The following is a 21,968-nucleotide window of genomic DNA, read 5'->3' as shown; positions in this document are numbered from 1 at the left end:
AGTGAATCTTCCGGGTTCTTGACATGTATGCCCCCTAGTGTGAACATGTGACTCTTTACACTACCCCTTCATGTAGAATAGTGCACACGTATGTATGTGATTTGGGACACAGCCTTCAGCCTGAGGGGGAGTCAGCAGGGCCAGCAGTACGAGTTCAGACGGTATTAGAACACAGCCTGTTCTGTATATCAGAGACAGTCACGTTACTGACGTTTCCTACGATTGACTCGTAACCATAGCATTTGAGCTTTGAGTGCGTGATCGGTCATTTCTCCCGGGGCGCCCGTACACATGTTTGCCCTGTGTGTTTGTGCGGTGTGTTTTAATTTGTGTTTCTTCCTTCTATGTCCTTCCTTATCTGTGTTTTGATGACTTTTCGGGATTGGCACTGGCGGTAGGTTCCTAATTGCTGTTGGATCTTCTTTAGCCTGCTGCGATGATGTTGTTTAGCCTCTTGACTTAAAGCCTTAAAGAGAAATGTGTAATTTTGCATACTGTACATGTTGATCTACACTATATATGTGCGTAACGCTGCGTACCCACATATATATATGTATAAATCTCTCCACATGAATGAATGAATTTGAAGCACTTGGGTTACGCTTGGATGAGGCTGAACCACATTGATTTGTGTTTGGAGATGTTTAGATGGACGTTTTGTAGTCACGGCTCCTCATTTCACCCACTTGAACTTTCGACTCTGACAATTCGTCCAGGGGGAAAATACCACTCGACTCATTAGCCGTACAAATTATGCAAAAAGCTTTTCCACAATGACCGGCATGATCTTTCAATCCTCTAGACACTCTTTTTTAAATCGCACTTCTTTCTCGAGGCTTTCAAAAGGTCAAGGAGAAGATCACAGAAGATAGCTGATGATCAGGCAGCATTTTTCTTTTTTTAATCTTTTTACCGTCTCATCGAGTCACACAAGTGTTATTATGCAGAAGGAACGTGGTGAACTTTCACCAGACTCCTCTTTAATTGGCAGATGTTTTTATCCAACCTGCAAATGAGGACAAACCCGATCCAAAACCAAATGTCTGGAATGTTTCCTTTACCCAGAATGCAACCTGGTAGCCTTTCAACCCAGAATGTGTTGCATTTTAATGTCTCCACCGGAGCTACGACGCTCAACACTTCCACCAGTTCCTGGGTTGCAAAGAAGTTTCCATGCAGGAGAAATGATACCAATTGGTTCCTTTTAGAATAAACAAACACCTAAAGAACATTCCAGAGTGTTAGTTAAAGGTCTTCCTCGTCCCTGAACCGTGGCTCTCTGGAAGTCCCGGGATTTGGACCGTCTGCTTCCTAGCAGAGAATCTTTACTGCTGATCAATTCGATCATGTTAATGCACACAAATCTGCCATGATTGGATATCCAGTCAGGTGAGCTAATCAAGATTTTCCTTGTCTTATCAAAAATGACAAACAATTCGCAAAGCGATTAACTGCAAAGCTTCGAGAACGAGGCAAAAAGTCTACAACTCGAACATCTGAGCGTGAAGTCGCGAAGGAAAATCTTCATTAGCTCGTAAGGTCAAAGCTGAAGAACAGAAATCGATTTGGTTCAGCCTTTTGCTCTAAAATATTAACCTGACAGCTGATAGGACAGGTCCCATGTTCGTTACCAGCCCTTTTGTTTGTTTGGTTGTTTGTTTGTTTGTTTGTTTTCTTTAACCACTTCCTGCTAGCATGATGCAAAGGGTTCAGGGGGTCACTGAGAACTCAACCTGTTTTGGGGAACGAGAATGCCATGCATGCTTTACTGACAAATCTAGCTTAAGATAGAAGACCTTTAATCCACTGAATGAGAGTTTGAGCACGTTTCAGCCCTCACATTGCAGACTAGGCAGAAATAAACGAACGCGCACTGACACCACACTTCACATCCCTTCTTCTGATTCCTTCCATGTCTGAAACATTCACCAAAACGATTCTGATCTGCTTCTGAGAAGCTCGATTTCCCAAAATGCTTGCGCCCCATTACACTCATCCTCTGTGCAAACCATCTGATTTGATGAGGACTAGGCTGTATAGGTGCTTACAGTCTGCCGATGGGGATGGGATGGGGTCACGATTTGGGGTTGAACCATCACCAAGCATGTCGTGGTGTTGATCACTGTGGTGTTTTTAGTGCTCGATCCCTTTAAAAGAGGTTTATACAGGAGACCATGGCTTGGCGGCTCAGCTTCAGGAAATGGGGCCGAGTGGACTGACTCTTGGTGGATGTCTCCTTCAGGCTCTGAAGGACGAAGACGAAGTGGAGACCGGACTCTCGGAGGGTGAAAAGGAAGCCGAGCCTAAGGAGCAAGAAAAACTGGGCAAATTGCAATACTCACTGGATTATAACTTCACCGAGAACACGGTAAGAACCCGAGCGCGTCTTGGTGTGTTGGTGACGTTTGTGTCCATGTTTTATTATATGTTTTCATCCTACAGGGACTTTGTAGCTCACCTGGCATCAGTATTGTAAATCAATACACACTTAAATCTTTACTGCTGATATCCGATTGGTTGTTTTCACTTCCTGGATCATTATACGTAACCATAGTCTCACATCAGCATCCCAGCATTCCTGTAAGTTCTCAGACCAGACTCCTGGTTCAGGGTTTAATTAGCAGACTAGGAGGATAAAGTCAATCAAACACCAGAGTTCAGCTCATGGCTTCAGATGTACAGTTTAATCTGATTACAAGCTGTTATTATTATCATCACCACATACAGCACGGCACGGTGGGATTCTTTTAGATAACAGGGTTAAGGGTCTTGCTCAATACATTACATTTAGATTATTTAGCAGACACCTTTATCCAGAGTGACTTACATTTTATTTCAATTCATACAATTAAGGGCCTTGCTCAGGAGCCCAGCAGTGGCAGCTTGATGGACCTGGGATTCAAACTCATGACCCTGCGATCAGTACTCCAACACCTTAACCACTAGGCTACCACATCCCCAACACATACCCCAATTCCCCAATAATGGTGCTGGGGCTTGAACCCCGACTTATTATGTCTGGAATTGTAATTAGAATGAAGCCATATTTTAAAAAAAACTAAATAATTTAATATTCCTTGCTTTATTTTTTTTACATTTTAATTTTCAGTCCTAACGTCCAACAAAATGAATGAGCAGAATTAATTAATTAATGAGACTAATTACCTAATGACATCATAACGATGGGGTGACAGCTGACTCTATACTAACTAAAGAATCTCAGTGTTTGTGCGGCTTAATGACGAGATCAGGTTCTATTAACGCGACAGTTTAGTGTTTACAGAACACCAGATTTCCTCCATTAGTTTCTTCATTTCTACAACTGTAAACTCCATCATTCTGGACGAACAGATCAGGATCAGAGGAATACGATTTCGACTCGTCCCAGCGTGAGCTCGCGTCCCTACATGGATGTCTGAACTGAAAGTGTCTGAACTGAAAGTGTCAATCATTTTGTTTACTGCTGTTCATTTGGTGTGGTTTGGTAGGAAACCCAGTTTTAGAGAGAAAGAATGGGATTAAATCTCACCTTGTGGGAAGGTAGGAAGGTGTGTGTGTGTGTGTGTGTGTGTGTGTGTGTGCAAGAAGAGTGTGTAATCTAAACTACTAGGGAAGTCTGCATAAGTGGCTGCCCACTGCTCTGGGTGTGTGTTCAAGGTGTGTTTGTGTGTGTGTGTGTGTGTGTGTGTGTGTGTGTGTGTGTGTGTGTGTGTGTGTGTGTGTGTGTGTGTGTGTGTGTGTGTGTGTGTGTTCACTGCTGTGTGTGTGTGTGTGCACATTGGATGGATCAAATGCAGAGAACAAATTCTGCCTATGGGTCACCGTACTTAGCCGTATGTCACGTCACTTACTTCACCTGGAGCTTAAAGCTAGTGTTGTGGTGTGTGTGTAACTGTGTGTGTAACTGTGTGTGTAACTGTGTATGTAACTGTGTGTAACTGGGTGTGTAACTGTGTGTGTAACTGTGTATGTAACTGTGTGTGTAACTGGGTGTGTAACTGTGTGTGTAACTGTGTATGTAACTGTGTGTAACTGGGTGTGTAACTGTGTGTGTCTGTGTGTGTCTGTGTGTCGTTTGTGTGTGTTTCTGTGTGTTGTTTGTGTGTGACTGTGTGTGTGTGTGTGTGTGTGTGTGTGTGTGTGTGTGTGTGTGTGTGTGTGTGTGTAACTGTGTGTAACTGTGTGTGTCTGTGTGTCTGTGTGTGTGTAACTGTGTGTGTCTGTGTGTGTCTGTGTGTGTGTGTGTATGTGTGAGTGTGAGTGTGTGTGTGTGTGTGTGTGTGTGTGTGTGTGTGTGTGTGTGTGTGTGTGTGTGTGTGTGTGTGTGTGTGTGTAACTGTGTGTAACTGTGTGTGTCTGTGTGTCTGTGTGTGTGTAACTGTGTGTGTCTGTGTGTGTCTGTGTGTGTCTGTGTGTGTGTGTGTATGTGTGAGTGTGAGTGTGTGTGTGTGTGTGTGTGTGTGTGTTTGTGTGTGTGTGTGTGTGTGTGTGTGTGTGTGTGTGTGTGTGTGTGTGTGTGTGTGTGTTTAGGCTCCAGATGAAACACACTAATCCTAATCATTACTCGACTATTTCCCCATCTGTGAGTGGACACTATTAGAGATGTCCCATTAAGACAGTGAGTGTGTGACGTCTCTACTGAAGAGTCTTCTGTATGAAGATGACTACAGGTTTATCACTCGTATCTCTCCGGGTCTCTGTGTGCTCTGAATCAGAGCCGATGAAGGACTGAAAGTTCCTCCTCATCCTCTAATAGAGTGAAGGTGATATTAGACAAGGTAAAGATCTCCTGTCAGCCATCACACAAACTATTTAACCTTTAAAACTCTCACTTTCTGTCTCATGTGTCCACCACAGAGAGCTGGTTCTAATTCTAACTATTAAACTTAATAATAATAATAATAATAATAATAATAATAATAATAATAATAATAATAATAATAATAACAATAATAATAATAATAACAAAATATATATTCATATAAAAAGAGAGTGAGAGAGGAGAAAATTGTCAGGTATGATTGTAATCAGGTGATGGACAATGTACATTATGTGTAAAGTTAGTAAGCGTCCACTGTCTGATGTCCTTCACACAACCTTCAGTCTTATTAAGCTGGTGACTCACATCTGAATTAGAGGAGACATATAGCTGTGTGTCATCAGCCTAATACCATGTTTACAAATAAATGCACCCAGGGGTAACATACAGTATATAGGGAGAAAAGCAATGGGCCTAAAACAGAACCTTGTGGAACACCAAACATTACCTTAGTTAATTTAGAGCTGTGACCATTTAGATCTACGAACTGATATCGATCTGTCAAATAAGACCTGAGCCAGGAGAAGACTGTCTCTTTAACACCAACAACATGTTCTAGCCTATCAAGTAAAATAACATGGTCAATGGTATCAAAAGCTGCACTAAGATCGAGTAACACCAGCAAACAGACACAACCCTGATCAGAGACCAGTAACAGGACATTTACCACTTTAACCAGCGCTGTCTCTGTGCTATGATGAGGCCTGAATCCTGACTGATACAGTTCATGAGTATTATTCCTGTGTAGGTCTGAACATAACTGCTGAGCTACAACCTTCTCTAGGATCTTGGAGATAAAGGGGAGGTTTGATGTTGGCCTATAGTTGGACAGCTGGCTTGGGTCGAGGTCAGGTTTTTTAATCAGAGGTTTATACTGGCACATAACCAGTGTTAAGGGACGAATTTATTATCTTTAGAATGTGTTGGATGTTTAGTGGTAATATCTGTTTAAAGTAACACGTGGGTAAAAGATCCAATGTGCAGGTCGAAGAAATCAGTGAAAATACGTCAGTCTATTAAAGGGGATTAAAACTAAATACTGATCAAAAACATAAATATTACCTACAGCTTATATATCAATGTGTTTGGTATTAAATTAATGGTCTGTATTTTATGCCTGATGTTATTAATTTTTCCAATGAAATAATTCATGAAGTCGTTACTGCTACAAATAGATGTGTGCGCTTTTCAACACTGTTTTTATTCCCAGTTCATTTTGCTACAGTATTAAATAAATAAATGTACGTTTATTTTTGTTCTCTTCAATAAGACTGAAGAAATACACTGATCTCGCCGCACTGAGAGATTTTTTGTAGCTACCAAGGCTTTTCTTCCATGCTAATCAAAATACTGAATAAAAAATAATAAATTACAATAATTACAAAATACAATTTATTTTGATGCCATTGATGTTCTAATGTCCTAGCTGCTTGTTTTACAGTCCGTGTGTTGTCACTGTACCAGAGTGCAAGATTTTTCTCTCTAATTACTTTCCTTTTAAGTGGAGCTACAGTATCTAGTGTGAAGTGAAACACTGACTCTAAATAGTCCTGTGGCTCAGATGGTGATCCCATAATGGATGATAAATCTGGGAGACTGTTGGTAAATCTCTCTGCAGCAGTGGATGTAAATGTACGTTAAACACGGTGACGTAGCAAATCGCAAATATCGTGTCTGAAGCACAAATGGAATGAAATGAGATGATGGTCAGAGAAAGCTTCTGACTGAGACACTGTGAGGGTTAGAACGAGATCAAGAGTGTGACCTCCATCATGAGTGGGTCTTATTACATTCTGGTTCATTTCTACTGAATCTACGATGGAAACAAATGCTTTTCTCAGAGGAGCTTCTAAGTTATCAAAATGAATATTAAAGGCTACAACAATGACTGCTTTGTCTAAAGAAACAACTAGGTTTGAAATGAAATCTGCAAATTCACAGAGGAACTCAGAATATGGTCCAGGAGGTCTGTAAATAACGATTAGAGGAACTGACTCAGTAAACTTATTTATTTGTGGCTACATGTGTGCTAGTATAAAGTACTTCAAATGAGTTAAACATGTGTCTAGATTCTTGCTTGACATCGAGCTTATCATCATGAATAACTGCGACACCTCCTCCCCTGCCTCCTCCCCTGCCTCCGCCCCTGCCTCCGCCCCTGCCTCCGCCCCTGCCTCCGCCCCTGCCTCCTCCACCTGCCTCCTCCCCTGCCTGGCGTGACTGATGTATATTACTATAAGCCTCATTTAATGCGACAAGCAGGTTTGTTTCTGTTAATCACAGGACACTAAACTTCTGATCAGTAATCAGTTCATTAGCCATAAGAGCTTTAGATACCAGAGGTCTTATATTTAACAGTCCGAGCTTCAGATCGAAGGTGTTGGCTGTGCTTTCACTGTGATCTCATTTTATGCTAATAAGGTGACTAAAACACATTTTCTGAGTGTTTATAGTTTTTTGTTTAGCTCAGGAAACAGACACAGTCTCTATATTGTGAACCCTGGGTGACTACACGATGCAGCTAGCTAGCAGACGGTCGGATTAGCCTGCTTGTCTGCTCCCTGGCCCTGGCTCTGGATTGTCACAGATTAACTAGGCCTGTTCTTAAACTATGTGCTATACTGCGAGACATGAGAGCAGCACTTTCCCATGTGAGATCCAACGGTCAGCCTTGCCCTCAAAAGTGCTCGTATTATCTATGAAGCCCACATTGTTTTCAGAGCACCACCTGGACATCCAGCAGTTCAGCGACCATAACCTGCTGTAAGCTACATCGCCACGCCGCATTGGGATGGGGTTACACACCTCTACAATATTAGAGTACCTTTGAGTACCTATGCTTGCCTAAGACCCTAAGATTTCCTGCTATGTCCGGCTCCCTGGCTCCTAGAATACACCTAACCTGTGCTCCTGGAGCCCCTAAAGGCTGAGCTAATTTCACATGCCTTAAGATGGAGTCTCCTATAACCAGAGCTCTTTCAGGTTTCTCAGCCGGTGCTTCACTGATGAGAGTAAATCTGTTAGACATGTGAAGCGGAGAGGAGTGGTGCTCCCGTGGGCAAGCCTTAGGGTTAGCTTTGGCTTTGTGACTTTGCCGCCGAGTCGTCACCCATCCGCCCCGCTGTGAGGGCTCTAATGCCGGAGTTGGAGGGTTACTAACTCTAAAGCATCAAGACTTTCCCCTACAGAAACTACACTACTGTCGCTATCCCTCTCTAGTGTCACCTCTAACGCTGAAATCATCTCCGTCAGAGAGCTAACACACACTTAACACTAGTGAAATTAACGCTAATGACAGAGGAAGAATTACTAAACATGCTGCCGCTCACACACTGGCCGCTAGATGGTTGAAGACAGGAGACAAACAAGCGTCTCCCCAGAGAACAGGAATAAAATGAACTGTGATAAAAGAACAGGAAGTATAGATGAGTACGAGTGAGTAGAGATGTAGTTATTATGTTAAGTAGATCACGCTGGTAAACATCTACACTTTCTGCTGAATTTGATTTCATTTGAGTCGTTATTGGTTAAACACTAAAGTAAAGTGGATGACTCATCCTCCCCTCACCACCACCCCCATCCTCCACTCATCCTCCACTCATCCTCCACTCATCCTGCACTCATCCTGCACTCATCCTGCACTCGGGGGCATGTCCCAAATTTGGACCTAATTAAACACTCTGAGTCTTCAGGCCCCAGATCATAAAAAATCATTTTGATGCTTCCAGGTGTTTTTGTTTTTCCCAAAGTAATAATAATCAACATTTCTAATGCACTGATGTGAAGATCGGTCGTTCCACACTCATCGTCATCATCAGGAAACATCATCTCCACACTAGTGCTCCAGGTCTGGGTCTGAGATGGATAACACCTTCAAACTCCACCATCATTACTCACTGGGTTTCAGAGCAGCAGTGTTTGTATTCATGAAGCTCTGAGCTCCAACATCAGACAGTGAAGCAGCATCAGTCTGACCCAGATTCATCTCACATCATCACATCAGTCTCTCTCTCCATCTCTCTCTCTCTCTCTCTCTCTCTCTCTCTCTCTCTCTCTCTCTCTCTCTCTCTCTCTCTCTCTCTCTGCTTTGAAGAATTTTAAGTTACTAAAAGAAGACAGAAACTCCCCCCTCTCAGATTTCAGGGTTGGGTTCCTAAACCCCAACTTTACTGATGTCAGATCAACACAAGGCCTTCACACAATGTGGTGGATGATGAAGTGATAGATGAGCTGATGGATGATGACTGGACTGACAAACAAATTACAGGTCAATGGGTGAAAGGGCGATAGATAGATAGATAGATAGATAGATAGATAGATAGATAGATAGATAGATAGATAGATAGATAGATAGATAGATAGATAGATAGATAGATAGATAGATAAATAGAGTTGAGTGTGTGAGTGAGTGAGTGTGTGAGTGGGTGAGTGAGTGTGTGAGTGAGTGAGTGAGTGAGTGGGTGAGTGAGTGAGTGAGTGAGTGAGTGAGTGAGTGTGTGTGGTGGTGTGCTTGGTGAGTGCGTGTGGTGGGTGTGTGCTTGCGTCGTGCGTGTGTGCGTGTGAGTGCGTGCGTGCGTGTGTGTGCGTGCGTGTGTGCGTGGTGTGTGTGTGCGTGGTGCGTGGGTGAGTGCGTGCGTGTGTGTGGTGCGTGGTGGTGCGTGAGTGCGTGGTGGTGAGTGAGTGGGTGCGTGGGTGCGAGTGCGTGTGTGCGTGCGTGTGTGCGTGATGTGTGTGCGTGGGTGCGTGCGTGCGTGCGTGCGTGCGTGCGTGCGTGCGTGTGTGCGTGAGTGTGTGCGTGCGTGTGTGCGTGCGTTGCGTGCGTGCGTGCGTGGTGCGTGCGTGTGTGCGTGGTGTGCGTGCGTGTGTGAGTGCGTGTGTGCGTGTGTGCGTGCGTGTGTGAGTTTGCGTGCGTGTGTGCGTGCGTGCGTGGTGTGAGTGTGTGCGTGGTGTGCTGTGCGTGGTGTGTTGTGCGTGTGGTGCGTGGTGTGTGTCGTGTGTGCGTGCGTGTGTGCGTGCGTGTGTGTGTCGTGTGTGTGCGTTAGTGTGTGCGTGCGTGTGTGCGTGCGTGGTGCGTGTGTGCGTGCGTGTCGTGCGTGTGTGTGTGCGTGTGGTGCGTGCGTGTGTGTGTGAGTGTGTGCGTGCGTGTTGTGTGTGTGTGCGTGTGTGATGCTGTGTGCGTGTGTGAGTGAGTGTGTGCGTGTGTGCGTGTGTGATGTGCGTGTGTGCGTGTGTGCGTGTGTGCGTTGCGTGATGTGTGTGCGTGCGTGCGTGGGTGTGCGTGAGTGTGTGAGTGAGTGGTTGAGTGAGTGAGTGAGTGAGTGAAGGTAAGGGAGGGAATGCATGAGAGTGAGATCAGATCCGCTAACGACCTGGATCTGGGTTTATTAATTAGCTTGCTAATGCCTAGCGAAACACATCAGGACCGAACATCCGCGCCGATTACGCTGTGCCGCAAACGAGAAATAAATTGTTTTCCACCCAAAAGTTCCTTCTACCGTGAAAAATGTCTCGCCGCTAGTCATTTCAGCCGACAGCCTCCAACATTCTGTGGACAAATTGAGCGGCGCTCTCCTGCTGAGGAAAAGAAATACAGTCATGTCTCTTGTCTTTGTGTGTGTGCTACTTTCACTGCCTGCAGAGTCAGAGCAGGGAATTATGGGTAAAAATCTCATCTTCTGAAACTCTCTCTCTCACACACACACACACACACACACACACACACACACACACACACACACACACACACACACAATGCTGAGAATTTTATTGTCAGTAGATATGTGAAATAAATTTGGAAAGGATGTGTGAATGGATGGATGGCTGGATGGATGGATGGCTGGATGGATGGCTGGCTGGATGGATGGAACTGAGTGTCAGTGGATTGATGGAAGGATGACTTAATAAATGGATGGAGAAACAGATGGAAATAAAATACTAGAAATTCCTGGAAAAATTTTAATGTAAAGCAGAACAGACCTCTCCACTAGAGGGTGCTCCCAGTTTCTCTCTGACAATGACTACAGCCCCATAGCTGAAGATCTACATGGCAGAAGAAACCACAGTTTGTCTCACTTGGACGTTTTCCAAGACATGATTCCACTTTAGCTTAACCCCATCCATCCATACACACTTCATAAAACATTCATAACACCTGCATTTATAGTGGAACAGATCGATGAACAGACACTTCACTTCTCAGGAGAACCTTCTATTAATGCATCACCTGATGAAGATTAAAAGAGATTGTTAGATGTCGGAACAGGACTGGGAATGATTTATTAAAAAATTAATACATACATTTAATCTGAACTGTTACCCTGCTTTTCAATAAGCTAGAACCACAGAGGAACATGACCGCTGTAGAACTACAGAGGAACATGACCGCTGTAGAACCACAGAGGAACATGACCGCTGTAGAACCACAGAGGAACATGACCGCTGTAGAACCACAGAGGAACATGACCGCTGTAGAACCAGGTTGATAACAGGAACGGGAAGCTGTAATATCAGGTTCATGTTGCGTGATTGTGTGTGTGTATGTGTGTGTGTGTGTGAGAGAGAGAGAGAGAGAGAGAGAGAGAGAGAGAGAGAGAGAGAGAGAGAGAGAGAGAGAGAGAGAGAGAGTGAGTGAGAGAGAGAGAGAGAGAGAGAGAGACAGTGAGTGAGAGAGAGAGACAGTGAGTGAGAGAGAGAGAGAGAGAGAGAGAGAGAGAGAGAGAGAGAGACAGTGAGAGAGAGAGAGAGAGAGAGAGAGAGAGAGAGAGAGAGAGAGAGAGAGAGAGAGAGAGAGAGAGAGATGGCTGTGTCATTGACTGGTCAGTTTGAGCCTCACTTTCAGCCTGAATTTAACACTCCTGTAATGAGTGTATATGTGACCGTTATCACCGGGATAACCCTTAGAACCCAATGTGTTTTCACATTTCACACATGCTGCTCTCGGGTTCTTAAGTTGAGAACTCATAATAATCTACATGAGATGAAGTTTTCCTTCATTACTGTGACACAGATCTGTTCATTATAAAACATTATAATAACATTACAGCAACATTCTAACATAACATTATAATATCATTACAGCAACATGACGGAGTGCCAACCCATCACAGGGCACACACACACTCTCATTCACACACACACTCACACACTACAGACAATTTTCCAGAGATGCCAATCAACCTACCATGCATGTCTTTGGACCGGGGGAGGAAACCGGAGTACCCGGAGGAAACCCCCGAGGCACGGGGACTACATGCAAACTCCACACACACAAGGCGGAGGTGGGAATCGAACCCCCAACCCTGGAGGTGTGAGGTGAACGTGCTAACCACTAAGCCACCGTGTTCCCCCTGAATAAATATTAATTTAAATTCAAAATGAGTGTAAATACATAAAAAATGCAGCAAACAATTAACTGAAAGCTCAAAAAGGGAAAATTAAAATGGAAAAAATAACAATACAATATTAAAGTAAAAAACACAATAATAGGACATTTAAACAGGAGCTGCGTTGTTTATCTAAGTGTACATTTAATCTCACAGAATAAAAACCAGCCAAGCGAAAATGTCCCTAATGCTAATTACTATTAATTGCTAGTTTTTAATGAAGTGCTAAGACACTGCTGGAGACATGAAGATTAATAAAGACTCAGACTATAAAGAGCTATTACAATTCCATCTCTAGCACCTAGGATTTATTCTCATGAGATCTGATGTAGGGATCTGTAACTGAGCGCTGACTTCCTGTTCTACACGTCTTACAGAACCTCCTGATGTGTCACATCCCACTCTGTGTTTATAAGGATTTATAATCCCACTCTGTGTTTATAAGGATTTATAATCTCACTCTGTGTTTATAAGGATTTATAATCTCACTCTGTGTTTATAATGATTCATAATCCCACTCTGTGTTTATAATGATTCATAATCCAACTCTCAGTGTTTATAATGATTTATAATCCCACTCTCAGTGTTTATAATGATTTATAATCCCACTCTGTGTTTATAATGATTCATAATCCAACTCTCAGTGTTTATAATGATTCATAATCCCACTCTCAGTGTTTATAATGATTTATAATCCCACTCTGTGTTTATAATGATTTATAATCCCACTCTGTGTTTATAATGATTTATAATCCCACTCTCAGTGTTTATAAGGAATTATAATCTCACTCTCAGTGTTTATAATGATTTATAATCCCACTCTGTGTTTATAATGATTTATAATCCCACTCTCAGTGTTTATAATGATTCATAATCCCACTCTGTGTTTATAATGATTCATAATCCCACTCTGTGTTTATAAGGATTTATAATCTCACTCTGTGTTTATAATGATTTATAATACCACTCAGTGTTTATAAGGATTTATAATCCCACTCAGTGTTTATAATGATTGATAATCCCACTCTGTGTTTATAAGGATTTATAATCCCACTCTGTGTTTATAAGGATTTATAATCCCACTCTGTGTTTATAATGATTCATAATCCCACTCTGTGTTTATAATGATTCATAATCCCACTCAGTGTTTATAATGATTTATAATCTCACTCTGTGTTTATAATGATTTATAATCTCACTCTCAGTGTTTATAAGGATTAATAATCCCACTCTGTGTTTATAAGGATTTATAATCCCACTCTGTGTTTATAAGGATTTATAATCCCACTCTGTGTTTATAAGGATTTATAATCCCACTCTGTGTTTATGATTTATAATCCCACTCTGTGTTTATAATGATTTATAATCTCACTCTGTGTTTATAATGATTTATAATCTGTGTGTTAGAAGTTTGGTCACTAAATAAACCCTAAAATAAACTCACCTCATCAGCCATGATGTGTGTGTTGTGTGTGTGATGTGTCTCATCTGTGACATGTGTGATGTAATATACACTCTCTGTTGCTCAGCTTATGGTGGGGATCATCCAGGCGGCCGAGCTACCTGCCATGGACATGGGGGGGACCTCTGACCCCTACGTGAAGGTCTACCTGCTACCTGATAAGAAGAAGAAGTTTGAGACCAAAGTGCACAGGAAGACTCTCAACCCCACCTTCAACGAGCAGTTCACCTTCAAGGTAACATACCGTTCTGTGCCTCAGGCAGAAGGGCAGGGTTTCCTCTTATTCTGCCTTTCATCCAGTTAGTAGTCCGAGTTACAGCTCCTGGGATGAAGTGTGTCCTTCAGCATGAGGACTTCTGTCTCCTGTCCACTGATTCTACAGACTGAGGAACTGCCTTCTTCCAAAAACAGACCTAAATATATAAGTATATAACTGACATGATACATGTATGTAGCTAACATCAGACATATATAGCTAACATCAGACATATATAGCTAACATCAGACATATATAGCTAACATCAGACACATATATAGCTAACATCAGACACATATATAGCTGACATCAGACACGTATATAGCTAACATCAGACACGTATATAGCTAACATCAGACACGTATATAGCTGACATCAGACACGTATATAGCTAACATCAGACACGTATATAGCTAACATCGGACACGTATATAGCTAACATCGGACACGTATATAGCTAACATCGGACACGTATATAGCTAACATCGGACACGTATATAGCTAACATCGGACACGTATATAGCTAACATCAGACACGTATATAGCTAACATCAGACACGTATATAGCTAACATCAGACACGTATATAGCTAACATCAGACACGTATATAGCTGACATCAGACACGTATATAGCTAACATCAGTGTGTGTGTGTGTGTGTGTGTGTGTGTGTGTGTGTGTGTGTGTGTGTTAGCAGCGAGGACAAGCTAGTCTTCTGGCCTCGTCTATTGTCTCTCTTCTGGACTAAAGCAGTTTGTCAATGTGTTGAAACAATCGGCTTCTGTAATGAGTTTTGATCTGAAAAACAGCTCAATTAGAGACAAAACACACACACACACACACACACACACACACACACAGATTAAACACTCCTAACCTTGAAGAGTAAGGCAGGCCACTGACTGATCCACAAAGTTTACATTATGATTAGTGTGTAATGTCATGGAGCAGGTCACTTCATCTTTTACACACACACACACACACACATAAACACGCACACACACACAAATGCACACGGGCACGGGCACACACACACACACACACACACACACACACACCTCTAACGTGTTGACCTGGAAATGAGCACTCCTCACTTTTCTATGAATACTGATGTGGGAATGAGATGATTTAATGTTGATTGCGTTCACCGATGAGCCGAGTCTCTCTCTCTCTCTCTCTCTCTCTCTCTCTCACACACACACACACACACACACACACACACACACACACACACACACACAGAGAGTGACATTATGGTCATTTTCTCTGACTCTGAAACGCAATCATGTTCGTCTGACTGCACCTGCTGTGAGTCTGATTACACCACACGACACGTTAAAGGGAAAACGCATCCGAGTTCACACAAGCGCTCGTTTTATCAGTTCTCTTATCTCAAGCCGAATCTTTTCCCTTCTGTGTAACATAAACACGTTTTTGTGTTAGAATCTGCTACACTGCAAAATCTGATATTAAAATAAATAATAAATTATTGCAATTGAGATGAAAATAATCAATAGAAAAAACAGATTAGATAGATCGGACATGTGGAGGAAGCTGGTGATGTGAAGGAGAGGAGTTTTAATCTTCCCTCTGCTGTTCCCTCAGGTTCCGTACACAGAGCTGGGAGGGAAGACGCTGGTGATGACGGTGTACGATTTCGACCGTTTCTCCAAACACGATGCCATCGGAGACGTTAAAGTGCCAATGAACAAGGTGGACTTCAGTCATGTGACCGAGGAGTGGCGGGATCTCCAGAGCGCAGAGAAGGAGGAAGTAAGAATACAATATAGTTCATTTTAATGATCAGTAAACGCCAACATTCTCCATCAAACACCAACATTCACCATCAAACACCAACATTCACCATCAAACGCCAACATTCTCCATCAAACACCAACATTCTCCATCAAACACCAACATTCTCCATCAAACACCAACATTCACCATCAAACACCAACATTCACAATCAAACACCAACATTCTCCATCAAACACCAACATTCACCATCAAACACCAACATTCACCATCAAACACCAACATTCTCCATCAAACACCACCATTCACCATCAAACACCAACATTCTCCATCACACACCAACATTCACCATTAAACACCAACATTCACCATTTAACACCAACATTCTCCATCAAACACCAACATTCACCATCACACACCAACATTCACCATCAAACACCAACATTCACCATCAAACACTGACATTCACCATCACTCACCAACATTCTCCATCAAACACCGACATTCACCATCAAACACTGACATTCACCATCAAACACTGACATTCACCATCACTCACCAACATTCACCATTAAACACCAACATTCACCATCACACACCAACATTCTCCATCAAACACCAACATTCACCATCACACACCAACATTCACCATCACACACCAACATTCTCCATCAAACACCGACATTCACCATCAAACACTGACATTCACCATCAAACACTGACATTCACCATCACTCACCAACATTCACCATTAAACACCAACATTCTCCATCAAACACCAACATTCACCATCACTCACCAACATTCACCATTAAACACCAACATTCACCACACACACCAACATTCACCATCAAACACCAACATTCACCAACATTCACCATCACACACCAACATTCTCCATCACACACCAACATTCACCACACACACCAACATTCTCCATCACACACCAACATTCACCATCAAACACCAACATTCACCATCAAACACCAACATTCTCCATCAAACACACCAACATTCTCCATCACACACCAACGTTCACCATTAAACACCAACATTCACCATTAAACACCAACATTCTTCATCAAACACCAACATTCACTATTAAACACCAACGTTCTCCATCACACACCAACATTCACTATTAAACACCAACATTCTCCATTAAACACCAACATTCTCCATCAAACACCAACATTCTCCATCAAACACCAACATTCTCCATCAAACACCAACATTCACCATTAAACACCAACATTCTCCATCAAACACCAACATTCACCATCACACACCAACATTCACCATCACACACCAACATTCTCCATCAAACACCGACATTCACCATCAAACACTGACATTCACCATCAAACACTGACATTCACCATCACTCACCAACATTCACCATTAAACACCAACATTCTCCATCAAACACCAACATTCACCATCACTCACCAACATTCACCATTAAACACCAACATTCACCATCACACACCAACATTCTCCATCAAACACCAACATTCACCATCAAACACCGACATTCACCATCACACACCAACATTCTCCATCAAACACCAACATTCACCATCAAACACCAACATTCACCATCACACACCAACATTCACCATCACACACCAACATTCACCATCAAACACCAACATTCTCCATCAAACACACCAACATTCTCCATCACACACCAACGTTCACCATTAAACACCAACATTCACCATTAAACACCAACATTCTTCATCAAACACCAACATTCACTATTAAACACCAACGTTCTCCATCACACACCAACATTCACTATTAAACACCAACATTCTCCATTAAACACCAACATTCTCCATCAAACACCAACATTCTCCATCAAACACCAACATTCTCCATCAAACACCAACATTCACCATTAAACACCAACATTCTCCATCAAACACCAACATTCACCATCACACACCAACATTCACCATCACACACCAACATTCTCCATCAAACACCGACATTCACCATCAAACACTGACATTCACCATCAAACACTGACATTCACCATCACTCACCAACATTCACCATTAAAACACCAACATTCTCCATCAAACACCAACATTCACCATCACTCACCAACATTCACCATTAAACACCAACATTCACCATCACACACCAACATTCTCCATCAAACACCAACATTCACCATCAAACACCGACATTCACCATCACACACCAACATTCTCCATCAAACACCAACATTCACCATCAAACACCAACATTCACCATCACACACCAACATTCACCATCACACACCAACATTCACCATCAAACACCAACATTCTCCATCAAACACACCAACATTCTCCATCACACACCAACGTTCACCATTAAACACCAACATTCACCATTAAACACCAACATTCTTCATCAAACACCAACATTCACTATTAAACACCAACGTTCTCCATCACACACCAACATTCACTATTAAACACCAACATTCTCCATTAAACACCAACATTCTCCATTAAACACCAACATTCTCCATCAAACACCAACATTCTCAATCAAACACCAACATTCACCATTAAACACCAACATTCTCCATCACACACCAACATTCACCATCACTTTTTAAATCACATTAGGATTAAATACCAAATTCACACTGCTTCTAACATTGAAAACAACAAATACCACAACTCAGTCTTTAAGAACCTGTATAGCGATGAGTAAAATATCTGAACAGTACAAACGGTGTTAATGGTGGAGATCACACACAGGCTCAACACCACAGTGCAGTTTGTGTCTATTAAAGAATACTGGATAAGGTTCTAAACACTGCTATCTTCTCATAACAGTATGTAATAATCACAACACCATAAAAACAACACCAGACTCCTGAAGTTTGGTGTTTAACACTTTTTTGAGCGAGGCTCACGGATGGGTGAAAAATCCATCTCCTGGGAAATGTCACTTAATCAGCCTTCCATGGCGCTCCGCCATTAATAAAGGTGTGACTTCCATCACACGGGTTCAGGAGATTCAATTTTCATGCTAAATGTCATGGTGTATAGTGTTTAAGCTCTGGTTGACAGGGGAAGCTTGTTTTTGTGGCATGGTTTGGTTTATGGAAAGGTCAATTATTCCTCGACCGCTGGTGATGATGGAGGGAAAGAAACAAGACGGAGATAAAGAAAGCAAGGTGTCGAGTCCTGAAGTGTTGAGACATCAAGAGGAAATGCTTATTAAACACTGCAATGTATTTTAAATCACTAATCATCGCCTTATAGATCAATCAGATGGAGTGGTGTTGGAGAAGACATCCCATAATTATAGCTCCATAAACACACCTTCCTGTCAGCAGCAGCAGAGACGTCAGGGTGGTGGTGTTGGTGTTGCTCAAACACCAGGAAGATTTCTGTGTGTAGGATCTGGAGTGAAATGGAGACAATTACATTTTATTAGGGATATTAAAGGAAGTTAAAGACGTCAATTAAACAGAAATTCAGCTCGAACTCAGATGGAGTAAAGCAGCTGTTGTGTGAGGCGTGAGAACAGCTGGAACTCATGCGCTAATCTCCATCTTCCTCCACAGCAAGAGAAGCTAGGTGATATCTGCTTCTCCCTGCGCTACGTTCCCACCGCCGGAAAGCTCACCGTCGTCGTCCTGGAGGCCAAGAACCTGAAGAAGATGGATGTCGGAGGTCTTTCAGGTGAGCGAGCGAGGAACGCATGATTATACGAGGAAGACGAGCTAGCCGCTAGCAGAAGTGCTAATTAGCCAAGCATTTGTGCTAATTCATGCTAATGTATTAAATGTGAATGTAACAGAGAGGATGATGATGATGATGATGATGATGATGATGATGCTTTCCTTCCTTCGGTTTGTGTTCAGTTTGATCATGTTGTAGTTTTTCTCTGTCAGAGGAAGACTGAGGTAATAATGAGTTATAGTGTGTTATAGTCAGCCATTACAGAGGAGCCACATGACCTTACTGTACCTTCACACTATGGGTTTAACTTACACATGATTCACACTGCTGATTTACACCAATGGGCAGAAATATTCACCCCCCATTTTTCAGTGTCACAGTTACACACAGTTTCACATTATTTAGACAACGTCACGTCTGTTGCGTTGTGTTGTATTGTGTTGTGCTGCGTTGTGTTGCGTTGTGCTGCGTTGTGTTGCGTTGTGCTGCGTTGCGTTGTGTTGTGTTGTGTTGCGTTGTGTTGTGTTGTGCTGCGTTGCGTTGTGCTGCGTTGTGTTGCGTTGTGCTGCGTTGCGTTGTGTTGTGTTGTGTTGTGTTGTGTAGCAGTGTGTTGCATTGTGCTGCATTGTGTTGTGTTGTGTAGCAGTGTGTTGCATTGTGTTGTGTTGTGTAGCAGTGTGTTGTGTTGCGTTGTGTTGTGTTGTGTAGCAGTGTGTTTGTGTTGCGTTGTGTTGTGTTGTGTTGCGTTGTGCTTTACTCAGTGAACTTTCACGTTCACACACCTACAAAAACCGACACAATGACGTGGAAAATCTTTTGAAATAGTTGCGGTCATGTCGCCTCTCCTCAGGTCAGATAAGCTAATCTGTTAGCGCTGAGCAGAAATATAGAGCAGCATGAGGTTTTAAAGGATTTGGATTTTAATGCATCTTTCAGAGCTCACTGATTTGGATGAAATTTTTTTATCTGCTGATAAGCTAGCACTGATGTGTTGCTAGCACGTTGTGTCAGAGCGCTAGCTGAAGTGCTTTCAACCGTTCACGCTAATTCAAATCTCTCAGCACCCAAAGTGTCAAAATGGAAAAATCCTTTCTGTAAGCCTTTTTTTATCCCAGATGACTGAGCATGAATTTAACAAGCGCGGTCCGTCTTCAAAGCCCTGAGATTGCACTGGAAAGCTTTTTCCCTCCATTTTGTGTGGTGTTTTTTTCGTTTGGGTTTCAAAGCCTCCATGAAAATGGCATTGCTAATGGTGTACGATGTGTGTGTACGATGTGTGTGTGTACGATGTGTGTGTGTACGATGTGTGTGTGTACGATGTGTGTGTGTGTGTGTACGATGTGTGTACAGTGTGTATGTGTGTATGTGTGTACGATGTGTGAGTGTGTACGATGTGTGTGTGTGTACGATGTGTGTGTGTGTGTGTACGAAGTGTGTGTGTGTACGATGTGTGTGTGTGTGTACGATGTGTGTACAGTGTGTGTGTGTACGATGTGTGTACCGTGTGTATGTGTGTATGTGTGTACAATGTGTGTACAGTGTGTATGTGTGTGTACAGTGTGTGTGTGTGTGTGTGTGTGTGTGTGTGTGTGTGTGTGTGTGTGTGTGTGTGTGTGTGTGTGTGTGTGTGTGTGTGTGTGTGTATACAGTGTGTACAGTGTGTACGATGTGTGAACAGTGTGTGCAGTATGTACAGTGGGTTTGTGTGTGTGTGTGTGTGTGTGTGTACAGTGTGTGTGTGTGTGTGTGTGTGTGTGTGTGTGTGTGTGTGTGTGTGTGTGTGTATACAGTGTGTACAGTGTGTACGATGTGTGAACAGTGTGTGTAGTATGTACAGTGTGTACAGTGTGTGTGTGTGTGTGTGTGTACAGTGTGTACAGTGTGTGTGTGTGTGTGTGTGTACAGTGTGTACAGTGTGTGTGTGTGTGTGTGTGTGTGTGTGTGTGTGTGTACAGTGTGTGTGTGTGTGTGTGTACAGTGTGTGTGTGTGTGTGTGTGTACAGTGTGTACAGTGTGTGTGTGTGTGTGTGTGTGTGTGTGTGTGTGTACAGTGTGTACAGTGTGTGTGTGTGTGTGTGTGTGTGTGTGTAGAGTGTGTAGTGTGTGTGTGTGTGTGTGTGTGTGTGTGTGTGTCTTCTGTGTGTACAGTGTGTGTGTGTACAGTGTGTACAGTGTGTGTGTGTGTGTGTGTGTGTGTGTGTGTGTGTGTGTGTGTGTGTGTGTACAGTGTGTACAGTGTGTGTGTGTGTGTGTGTGTACAGTGTGTACAGTGTGTATAGTGTGTACAGTGTGTACAGTGTGTACAGTGTGTATAGTGTGTATAGTGTGTACAGTGTGTACAGTGTGTACAGTGTGTATAGTGTGTACAGTGTGTGTGTGTGTGTGTGTGTGTGTACAGTGTGTACAGTGTGTACAGTGTGTATAGTGTGTACAGTGTGTGTGTGTGTGTGTGTGTGTACAGTGTGTACAGTGTGTACAGTGTGTATAGTGTGTACAGTGTGTGTGTGTGTGTGTGTGTGTGTGTGTGTGTGTGTACAGTGTGTGTGTGTGTACAGTGTGTACAGTGTGTGTGTGTGTGTACAGTGTGTACAGTGTGTACA

The 21,968-nt window shown here is 42.6% G+C and overlaps 1 protein-coding gene across 2 annotated transcripts in view; it reads left to right on the top strand.

Moving 5' to 3' along the window:
* The first annotated feature begins 6 nt into the window (after positions 1–6).
* syt1a (synaptotagmin Ia) overlaps positions 7–21,968 on the top strand; it is a 36,008-nt gene continuing 14,046 nt past the window's right edge. Inside the window, exons 1-5 of one of the 2 annotated variants that reach the window (XM_047803794.1) lie at positions 7–394; positions 2,169–2,368; positions 13,731–13,898; positions 15,524–15,691; positions 19,251–19,368. In XM_047803794.1, the coding sequence (XP_047659750.1) occupies positions 2,201–2,368; positions 13,731–13,898; positions 15,524–15,691; positions 19,251–19,368 (622 nt within the window). In that variant the 5' untranslated portion in view covers positions 7–394; positions 2,169–2,200. Of the gene's footprint in view, positions 395–496; positions 2,369–13,730; positions 13,899–15,523; positions 15,692–19,250; positions 19,369–21,968 lie in introns of those variants that run through there. The other variant, XM_047803793.1, reaches the window with a different exon arrangement.

The sequence above is a fragment of the Tachysurus fulvidraco genome, chromosome 19, assembly GCF_022655615.1.
Source record: "Tachysurus fulvidraco isolate hzauxx_2018 chromosome 19, HZAU_PFXX_2.0, whole genome shotgun sequence".
NCBI lineage: Eukaryota > Metazoa > Chordata > Actinopteri > Siluriformes > Bagridae > Tachysurus > Tachysurus fulvidraco.
This window is presented reverse-complemented; position numbering and strand designations above follow the sequence as displayed.